This window comes from Pinus tabuliformis, chromosome 7 (assembly GCF_031772625.1).
Source record: "Pinus tabuliformis cultivar Carrire ecotype Pingquan chromosome 7, CPIR1, whole genome shotgun sequence".
Lineage (NCBI taxonomy): Eukaryota > Viridiplantae > Streptophyta > Pinopsida > Pinales > Pinaceae > Pinus > Pinus tabuliformis.
The window spans coordinates 1825647856-1825659865 of NC_142293.1; the positions used below are offsets into that span (position 1 = coordinate 1825647856).

A 12010-nucleotide genomic window follows, 5' to 3' on the forward strand; every position below is an offset into this window, starting at 1 on the left:
AATTTCAAAATTGAATGCTAAATTTATTGCCTGTCTTGCCTCCTGAGATAATCTGTGTCTCGGATTTAATCTCCCTGCTCATGCTATTCTCAATCCCACGCTGCCCAGAAAGCCCATTCATTTATCAAATTACCCCTTTCCTATCCATTTACTAGCCTAAAGTCAGTTCCCATTTTTAGTCATCTCGCACCCTAATTGCTCATTTTATCGAGATTGACTGGAGAGAGCCCTCTCCTGTCCTCGTAGGGCTGGCTACGAGGCTGAGCTTGGTTTGATGTTGCCTTGAACCCCGCCTTCCTTCAGCCTGAGGCAGATTTGAGCGCTAACACAAAGCACATGGAAGTTTATAGTTGAACCTAAAAAATTGTGTTTTCCTAGAGCTTGGTGATGTGGTCTCTCAGTATTTAAAGAAGTTTGAGTACTTGGGGCTTAGAATCCATGGTGTTCACATTTTTCCTACGTTAACACCTTAAAAATTTCTTTTGGTTTTGTTTTTTTTCAAGAATGCTTGAGCATAAGTCAAAATCATGTATGAATAACTTCTTTTAGCCTTTCTATCCTAGCTAGATTTCCTTGCTAAGAAATTTCCTTTCTTAGGTTGTGGACTCTTAAGCCACTTGGACACTTTTTAGAGCTATAATACTCCTTTAGATTTAGATACATCACAATCACTCCCTATCTAATGATGATGTGATGTCTCACCACCTATTTTGTTATGATGTTGTGTTTACATATGATAACTTAGGGAGATTGTCATATAATCCTACAAAGGCATGTTTTGAGATAGAGTAAATCTAATAATTATTAAATTGCTAGCATGAAGGCCCATGCATGATGAGTAAGGTTCCTCTAAACCCACTTGGCTTGTACCTTGCTAATGTGTTCACTTCATAGGTTTGTTTTGAATTTCTCTCTACTCAACTCAATGAGATTTAGATGTATTAACTCTAAGAGTTTTATGAATAAATAATCTCGACACATAGTGGGCTTACATGTTTGACGATGAATAAAAAGAATATGCAACAAAAGTACCCGTAATTCCCTATGCTGAGCAATTTTAAAGGGGCCAAGCCATCGAAACACCCCATTTTTACTCTTGCTCATAAATTAATATACATTATTTTGGTCTGTGCTCAACCTACTTTTAAATTTTTCATTTACTTGTTAAGGTTGTAGAGATACTTTTCTTTATATTGAAACTTACATGTACTGCTTATCAATTTGAAACCTTATTCAAATAAATAAATACATATATTACATTGTTTTATTTATTCAAATAAGTAATTATTTATTTAAATAAATAATTAAATTACATTGTTTTATAAGATTATATTGATTTGTAAAATTACAGTCTTATAAAATTACATGTATAAACAAAATTACACTGATTTATAAAATTATACTTGATTGCGCCTATTGATGCACAACATATAAATTTGAAATTAATACAAGCATCCTTATTCCATAAACCAATGAAAGGTGGAATTTGAAAGACATTTTTTTGTAGCCAGATAATTTGCACATCAAATATAGTTAAAAAAAATTACCATACCATCGAGATGCTTCCTTCACATTATAAAAATAAGTTAAACCAGTGTGGAAAAAGGCTCTATTTCAAGATTCCAAGGAAGCCCCATATTCATTTTTAAATGTCTTTTACTTTAATACTAACAACTGTACAAATCCCTTTGACAAACGTGAGTATTAAAACTATATTAAATTATCCCACATGGAGGACAGACGTGACAGTTCAAATAAAATAAGGGTATTGTGACATACAAGTTTGAACTTACTGCTACCGAGAATGATGAGAGCATCGATGACGTTGAATATTTGAAAGTTTCAGGTGGTGGGTATTCTCGGCTCCGCAAAACAAGAGGCCGCAGACGGTATTGCTTCAGCGGTTTTCCACAGCCGAATTTCTTGCCTCCTTTCTCCATAGTTTACCATATCTTTTTCTGTGCCCTTATGTCAATTTACGGTAATGTTGGCCAATTTTTTGAGGCTGAGAAACGCTGTGTGTTTGATCTATTTCAGAGTAAATAGATAGATATGAATTCTCAGGATAGCACAGCAGAGATGACGCATGAGGAGGAGCATTTGGACAATGGCGGCAGCCCTAAAAAATCATGTACTACTGAGAAGAAGCAGGCCGTGCGCAGACCAATTATTCCCCCAAGGTCTTCATCTGCAAGAATTACAACAGATTTGTTTGACAAGAGTAGCTAACAGCCTGTGTCTGTCTGTATATTTGATTTATAACGTTAGTCATGATATGAAAGCGTGGAATTGATTGGATTTGCTTTGCAGACTTAACGATTTGTGTTCTGCTTGCGGGCAGCCCCGGAGCGACTGGAATTTTAATATAGAAGATGGGGTGGCCATCATGAACAGGAGCTCATCATCAAAGAGACTTGAAGGCATGAAAGACAAAGAAGGCAAAGGGCAGAAGACGTTGAGGGGCAAAGGAAGGGTAATCTACCGTAGACCGCCACATGCGCTGTTTTCTCCTTGAAACAATCAGGGGCTTTCACACTTCTGTCCTTTAACACCATTGATGTCAATCCCACTCACAAGATGAGTGGATTGTTTAACCTTTATATTGCCATTGGAATTGATTACTTTAGAGTCATGCAGTCCAAAGGGAAGCATAGGTTAAGTTCACAGTGGGCACCTGTAAACATATTTAATTTGGATGTTGCTTTATTTGATATATGAATAGATTCGTACAATGTTTGAAAAGAAATAATGGATTGTTATAATCTTGCATATGGCATATATATTCTGTAAATATTAACATCACTTGTAAGATCATCCATATTTGGCATATATATTCTGTAAATATGAACATCAATCGTAAGATCATCCATATTGGTTTAAGAAATGTTGGGAGGATTTGAAAAGATTATTTTTACCATAACTTAGGTTAAAGGAGGCTATATTCTGTAGCAAAAGAAAAATATTATTCTCAGTTAAAGGAAAGTACTTTTACAGGTTTTTTTTTCCAGGTAGTTCAGTTGTGTTTTACTGTATGGAATTTCTTTGAGAAATTATTCTGGGATTTTAAAGGTATTGTAGTATATGTGTAGATAGAGTTCCTGTACTACATTGAAAATTTCAGAAGAAATTCGTTGATATAGCTGTCACACGTTGCTTGTCTCAATTTGATATTGTGGATAATTGCTTAGGTGTTTTCCTGCTCATTGTATTATTAGGTGACTCAACTACTTAGTATTCTTCTTGAGTTGAGGCCTTGCATGGAGACATCAACTGTTTGATCCACTATGGCAGTCATTGGAGTTAACACTGATTTGGATCAATCGGATAGACATGGTCAAAGCGAGTTGGATCTCAACATTAATTTGCACCAATTGGATGGACATCCTTAAAGCGAATTGGATACAGATAAGTATTAAGATTTCTATTTGTTTTTTTGTCATTAGATTGTTAGCCTTTATATTGGTGCGCAAAATTAATCGAATAAATTAATTAGGGATATTTAATATTGTAAATTTAAAAAAAAATTGCAAAATCAACTTTTAATATTAAGATATTATATTAACTTTTCGAGGAAAATCATTTTAATAATAATTCTATAAAAAGATAACAACATTAGGCTTAATATCACAAATATCTTATTTAATATTTTTTATTATTATATTTAATACATAAACCGAAGTTATTAGAAAAACATAATTGTTTTACAGGAGTTGAATGATATTAAACATTGTTTTATTATATAAAAAGAAAAAGATTAATTTTTTTTTATAATTATAATCCTTTATTTTAAGATAATTAAGGTGATGCTATGTGATTTGTAAGGGGATGGGTTTTCAGTAGATTTGAGGATAACAAAGAATTTATATATATTTGGGGATTTGGTCTCATGACCAATAAGCACGTAGAGATTCATGGTCTCTATCAAGGCCTCTTGATAGAGAAAAACACCAAAGACAATTAGGTTCACCATTCTGGATGATTTAGTCCTCATTTGTTACCATCTTGTTAGAGACATGATATTTAAGGAAAAATACATTATGTAGGCATTATGTTTAAGGAAAAATCCATTATGTGTGATTCACTCCTCATTTTTTACGATCTTGTTAAAGACATGATATTTAAAGAAAAATCCTTATTCCCTCAAAAGCCTTTTTTCATGTCCAAGTCTTGTGGGAAATATGATCATGTAAATTCGCATTAAATCAACTTACCATCCCATTCATGAGGGTGGTTATATAAGCACAATGCAATTAAACCAATGCCCCCATTCTCTTCCTACAATACCATGTATTCATGGGAGCACAATTATCAAGAGAGCGTGTATGCATAGTTGGAGTGTATGTGTGATCTTATGGAGACGATAATTCTTATTCTTGCCTCTTGCGAGATTGAAGTTTTGAACAATAAGCAAGCCAAAATGGGAATAGTTTCTCTTTTGATCTTGGGTAACTCTTGTCGCATAATGCTAGTCCACTATCATGGACTTGCTGGAAATTCTTCTTTCATGCATATAGTATCAGTTTGGTGATCTATTTCCCATGGAAGTCATACCCTTCATGTAGAGGTAATTGTGGCCTTGGCTCATTCTAGGTAAAGTCCGGTATTGTGTCAGTGATTGGCATACGTATGCATTTTACATTTGATGATGATATTTGATGGCCTCTTTGTTATGCTCATAAGATAGCTCTAGTGACTAGTTTCTATCGGGAACTCTACCCTATTGACAGAGTTGATAGGATTCCTAGCTCGTTCCAAGAAAAAATGGGTTTGGAGCTGGTGTTATGGGGAGGGTACTTATGCTTTCTTATGGGAGCCAACACAAGTACTCTTTCCTTTTTGGTTTATAGAAACAATGGTCTGTTTCAATCTTGTGCCTTTGTAATTACTAAAATATCCGAGAGAAAAAGACGCCAACTTGGGGAACCTTGTGTGAATTTCAATTTCATGCGAGTGAGTTTTTAGTATGGAAGAATATTAATCAAGGGGTCTTAAAGATATGGAGCAAACAGTGATGGTGAAGTATAGAGAAGAAAACCCAACAATAAATCTTGATGTTTTCACAGGCATTGTAATTTATATATAAATTCAATAGGAGAATCTATAGAGATTTTACAACTCTTATTTATTTTCTATCTACTCCCGCCGACTATTAACTTCTCGCAACTGACACCAACAATCTAGAATGTACTTGTCGTGATTATTTCTAACACCTCCCCTTAATCATGACCTAAATGTTAACTTTCATGTTGGTCTAAGTGTCTCAACTAGGCTTACAAAGATGACTCAAATATTTCATTTTCACTTTCTTTGCTATAGTGTATTGATGAATTTTTTTTTTGAACTTGTTGCTCCAAACTTTGGTGTGTTCAAACTCTTTGTTCTTCTTCTTACTCCAGATCATGAACACTAGATATTGCTCCTTGTTACAACTAGGATGATGCCAATTCATTTCAACTCCTTTTTCAAGAGGTTCACTTCCATTATTGAAAGTTTTTAAGTATTGTGCAATTGACTCATTCATGTTGTATTCAACAAAGTCTGATTCTTGATTGTAGATAGATTTTACAAGTAAGTTATATTCTTCTTTTTACGTTGCTTCTTCATGGGTGCTACCAATACCTGCACACTGGTAAAGATTCCTGAGATTTACAAAATCATCATAATTTGGGTTCTTTCTAATTTTGTCTTCTTTTGAAAAATCTTCATTCTTTCATACATTACAATATTTGTAATCAGTTTCATCTTGCTCATCCAAATGATCTTCAACATAAGTTACTACTCCATCTAGCATTTAATTTATGAGTTTCTTTCATCTACCAAACCCTAATGATGTGATTAATCCGAAAAACATTTATTTACATTATGAATCACTAAAGTCTTAGAAATAACATGATGGAACAAATTAACAGAACAAAGTAATTCTACCATTTCATTTGTCGAAGATTCATAATTCATGCGTGAAAAACATGACAGACTCCGCATTAAACATTTCAAAATTTCATCCATTTCTTCAAATTAATCATTGGTCTAGTCCAATTTTGCATTACAATCCTTGAGTATAGGTTCTTCTACTAGAAACATTTCATATTTTTCTAGAGTTACAACCCTTTGATTCTTTCTCTTAGACTCTTTAAAACTCCTTAGCCAACCCAGGACAATTTTGTCCTCTTCTTCCCTCTTTACTAGTTCACCAAATCCCTATAAAATTAAAATTATTATTCATAATAATTATATTTAATTTCAAATATATCAAATAATTTAATTATATAAAAAATAATTAATTATATAAAATATTTTATTTAAAAATATATATAATTATATTATTTTTCTAATTTTAAAATATTAATAAATATTTATTTTAATTAAAAATTCATTCCATTAACAAAATAATCTAAGTGTAAGTATTCTCTTTCAATAAGTTTATCAATCTTGAGAAAATGGTCATGCCTTTAGAGCGCTACCATGATTACCCCACCCTCAACTATGCCTCTCCCTATGGGAAGATAGATGATGCACGATGATCTTTCATTTTGGCATTCTCGCTATTTAATATATTTAAATATATATTTTTTCTAATAAATAAAAAATTTGTTACTAAGTAAAATATTATTACCTATCCGATTTGTTCTAAGCCAGTAACCAATGTTAGGTTATTTTAATCAATGTTATATTTACTTTTTATTTCGATTAATATAAAGTCATTATTTAAGTTTAAAAATAATTTTATTATTTTATTTATTTAAAACAAGTATATAAATAAATTACAATATAATTTGCACCAAAAACTCTTATCTATAAACTATTAACATTTTAAAAACACCGACAAAGTCAATATTATGTTAATGAGTCACCAATGAAAACATACGAAAAAAATTGATCTTTTAGATAACACAGAATTTATTGAGGACGTTGTTCACTCAAACATCCACACAAAACAACAAAGAGGGCGTGGATTACGTTGAAACGAATACTTTTTTAATTAGAGGGTCGGTGTCTACATTTATTGAAAAAATAATTATATATGTATATTTGATAATGTGGTGGGCAATGTTTTTAATGTATAAAATATAGTTCTCTTTCATCAAATTCGAACAAACGTGAACGAGAGCCACACCACACTATCCTATCCACGGTTTTTACCATTTTGATCTTTCCATCTCTTACATATTATACAACTCACATACTTTAAATATAATATGACTTAGATTTTACCATTTTGATCTTTCCATCTCTTACATATTATACAACTCACATACTTTAAATATAATATGACTTAGATTTTCTAATTTTGTAAATTTAAATATATTTCGATTTATTATTCTTAAGTGGGTTTAAAACTTAATTAAAATTCTAAAATAATTATTAAAATGGTACATATAAGAAGAATAAAAAATCTAGTTTTTTAATTGAGATTTTTTTTTTTTTAAGTTTTTAAGTTTAATTTCTTTCTTATTTTTGTTTAAAATCTTGTAGAGATTCATTGAAATCAAAAGTTTGACAAATGAACTCTTTAAAACTAAAGTGTCATATGGGTTTTTGTGAATCCTCAATCTATATATACACTTAAAAAGCCAATTTAAACAACACAAATCAAGATTTGACCATAAATTTTTTAGACTATAATTTTGCTAGAAACTCCAAAAACCCCACTTAAAAACTAGTTTATAAAAAATTACAATTAAAATATCCAAATTCCAATAATATAACTTCCAAAATTCTTTGTTTAGTTTAGTACATTAATAAGTTTGTTTTTTTAATTATTTATTTTATTTTAATTTAATAAAAATTTAATAAAATTATAAATTTAATAATTTTAAATATTATATATTTTTTTCATATTAATATTAATATTATTCATATATTCAAAAAAATTTCTAGATTAAATAATAAAAATTAACAATCTCATCACTAATAATAATAATATTATTCATCTCATCACTAATAATAATAATAGACTAAGCTTGCACTATTTAAGATTAATGATTAAACCATAAAAAATTAATAATAATAATAATAATAATAATAATAATAATTATTATTATTATTATAATTATAATAAGAGGTTTAAGATTAATGATTAAACCATAAAAAATTAATAATAATAATAATAATAATAATTATTATTATTATTATTATTATAATTATAATAAGAGGAAGACAGTATTTGAACCAGTGTGACCCACAAAATAGTGGCTGGTGAGTTGTGGTTGCCTTCTCGTCTGATCGTTTCGTACTATATATATTTGTCTGCAAACGAATACTATATATGACTCTAACTTGGTACGCTCATGCAGTAATCATTTTTAGCATCTGTATTTTTTATATTTTATTTCTTTCACTGTGATTAGATATATGTCTATGGATTCCCACGTTAGCACAGCAGAGTTGGCGCGTGAGGTATAGAGTCGGGCGATGGTAGCGACTCTAAAAAACTATTCACCGATGAGAAGCAGCAGGCCGTACGCCAACCAATCATACCCTAAGGCCTTGATCTGCAGTAAAATCAGATTTGTTTGATAACGATGGCTAAGAGCTTTTATCTGCATGTGTACTGAATTTATAAAGCTATTTTAAATATTGAGCTGTGAAATTCATTGAATTTGCACTGCAGTATTTGTGTTTTGTGTTCTACATGCGTTCAGCCCTGGTGGGAAAGCGAGTCGAATTCCAGCACAGAAGATGCGATGGCCATCAAGAAGACATCATCACTTAAAAACAGAGATTTGATGGAAGCCTAATCAGTCAAAGAATATAAAATAAGGAGCAACAGGGGGAGAGTATTCTGCCATAGAAGCCACACAGCCTGCTTTTTCAGTAAGACTAATAATATGCATCCACGGGTTCCTGCTTCTATTGTTTTGTAATTCAGATTTATGTATTCTAAACTTTGGAATATTTAAAAAATATTATAGATAAGTTGTTTAATTATTTTAAGTTTTGGTGTTTGTATTTTTTTGGGTTACATTTTGATTTTTTTATTGTTTAAAATGTATTTTTGAATGCATAAATGGATTCAGTTTTTTAGGAAATTTTCTGGGCATTCTTATCTTGCAAAGTTCATAACTCAAACTAGTGATTCTAATAAATCCCTCCATTAGAATGATGATATTTCATGGGTTGTTTTATTTAAAATTGTTTCATGTATCACTGAAGTTGTGAAAATAAATAATGTCTACACAAAAGAATTGATGCATTTCTTCATATCAAATAATAAAATTATATATATATATATATATATAAAGCCCTAGTGTTGTGAATATTACTTTTTACTTTACATTAAGTAACTTATGACTTTGTATTAAAACAAAATATATAAAAATGATGATATGACTTGGAAGGGTAGCATTTTGGACCAAGAATAAATAAAAGAAAAATTAAAATGAATATTTAATCCTCCAGAGACTTAGAGATAATTATCAGTTTCTCTCTTCATAGAGATGGAAAAAATAATCATTTCAAAGGAAATAATATGAGGATAGAAGGTGAAGGCTAGAGGATAGAGAGAGAAGTGAGAATTGGAGCTAATACCTTGCATAGGACGTCCTGAAGGTGGTAGGACGTTGCTAGATGTTGGCCTAGGTTGGGCTGACCCAGGTTCTATTCTCTTACTGCGCGCCAACAAAATCCTCAATCACTGGCCCTTTCAGTAATGACCTACAAGCAGAGGGCGGTCTTAGCCGATGTGACAATGGGATGATGCAGAAGGAAGCTTCTGCAACCCTAAGGGATGCAGAGATGTGGTATTTTTGTGTTTTCTTAGACTTAACCTTCATAAATTACTTCGCATTCATAGGTTACATTGCCATATTACATTCATCACTTAAAACATATCATATACATCGATAAAACTTCACTGTACTGAAATAAAGTGCAACTTCTACTCTACAACAGATAATAAGCAAATAAACACATGAAGACACGGATTTTACCATGGTTCATCGTAATGTGGGACTAAGTCCACAAGAACGATTGCTTATAATAGAGAATTTGTACAACAACAATTCTTGGCCTGCACACCTAGCTACAAGTAGTCCACACACTCGTCTGCGGACTCATGCCTCTACGCACTAAGCTACAGAGACTCGCCTTCTTGCCCAAACCACAACTCACAAAGATACAACCATTCAATACATTATGTGATTCTTAAGACTCAAGGTTATCTCCTTCTTTCTTATTTATCCGTATATATACAATTACATCAAGGGATATACCATCATAATACCATGGTCCATATACTATGGACTCCCCTAAGACAAGCTACTATGGTCCGAAAATCATTCATCATATACAAAATTACATTATATTAACAAAAGGGAGGGGCTTCGACCCACTTCAAAACCCATATACTGCGCAGTCCACTTTGGCACTCCATCGCGCCACTGCGTGGTCCACTTTAGGGTCCACTGCACTCTTTATTTCACACTTTCCTCCACAAAATGTGGAGTCTTTGTCAAAATCTAGGCCAAGTTGGGTTGTGTCCAAAAGGACCCCGACACTCATATGTGACTCGTCCCAAGTAAATCAGCTACTTTGCCTCTAATTTTTGTTGTGATGTTGTTGTAGGCCTAGTTGAATTGTTGCAGAGTTTATGTCACGTGCTTATCCTTACTGTGTGCTTCCTCCAACAGTGTCTCCATCACATGTTCTGGAACCTTCTGCACCAAGATTGTTTCCCTTTATCGAAGCTCCTAAAGCTTCTCATCCACTACATGTTATAACTGGAGGACCTCATCCTTCCAAGGTTGAGTCATCTCTATCAAAATTTTCTCATCTTTCCTTAGTTCCTTAATGCTCTCCTAGAGGGCCTTACTCTCATTGATCTTCACGAGCCTCTGCAAGATGTGTAAGATCTTTGCATATGCTTGAATTTCTTCTAACTATTGTTGCTTCTGCCACATTTCTTCTTGCAATTTATGTGCATTTGGTCTTCCTGCAGTGAAGTCCAAATTTGTAAATTTCCATCTAACAATTTCCCATAGTTTGTCACTGTTGCAGAGATGGTGGCTATTACAGTCTTTAGGTTAGTGACCCCTTTGATCCCTCACTTCGTGTGGCGTAGTTGGATACAGCTTCATTTTCAACTCACTAATATGCATTTCATACTTAAATTGCATTGAAAGGCCAAGCTTTATGACATTTTCTTCTACTGGCTCTTGCTTTTGGACATTAAGGTCCAAAATCTCTTTACATATGGCTTCAACCACCTCCTTGATCTTCTGGTGTTCCTCTGCCATTTGATCCTTTTCTTGGATCACGTGCTCGAGCTTCTGGCAAAGTGAGCTCACTCTTTTTCTACTTGTATATTCAGTTGTGATGTATGATGTTCCCTCAACTTTAGTTCCTCTATAATATCTAAGTGCAGTTTGTGTAGTCTTGGCAACAACACTGCTACTAAGTTCATGTTGACATGCTTCCATTCTTTAGCCTGTTGTTATAGTTCGAAAGATTCAAAGTGTAAGGTTCCTACAAGTATCTATGCTAACCTCGTTGCAAGCATAGGCTATATCTGTCTTTATGATCCAACCGTTTCCTCTATCTACGCGGACTGTCTGACTGACTACGCCAGTATCTTAAATTCTGTGATCCTCTCTGTCACACTTGTTAGAAGTATGTCGTAGTGATGTTCTACTCTGTTCCAGGATTCTATTGTTGCTTCTTGTATCCTATCCTCGATTTGATCTAAGTTCCCTTAAACAAGGACCATGAGATCGTTAATCTTATCGGCCTTCTGCTTCTTATTTTTCTTTGAGGCAACTTCACTCTCTTCCTTCCTCTTCTTTGCAGTAGTTTTTAATGCTTCCCCCTTTTCTGTCTCCTTGGTATGCTCATCTCCCTCAGGAGGATCCTATTGACACTCATCATGTTGCTCTTCCTCCTCTGACTCATGTTCATCCTGCTCCTTATCTTTTCCACTGGCTTCCCCATGCTCTGAAGTGTCTGCGTCCTCTTCTGTCGCACTGTCTCCTGCTTCTTCCAATGGAGTCATTCACTTTGTGGACCATTTCTGTAT

At 32.9% G+C, this 12010-nt stretch overlaps 1 protein-coding gene across 1 annotated transcript; it reads left to right on the plus strand.

Moving 5' to 3' along the window:
* The first annotated feature begins 1770 nt into the window (after positions 1-1770).
* Positions 1771-7726, plus strand: LOC149255688 (uncharacterized). Its single transcript, XM_089457281.1, has 3 exons — positions 1771-1889; positions 2038-2180; positions 2311-7726. Exons 2-3 carry the CDS (start codon positions 2053-2055, stop codon positions 2513-2515), a joined length of 333 nt encoding a protein of 110 aa, XP_089313407.1. The 5' UTR covers positions 1771-1889; positions 2038-2052; the 3' UTR covers positions 2516-7726.
* The last annotated feature ends 4284 nt before the right edge of the window (positions 7727-12010 follow it).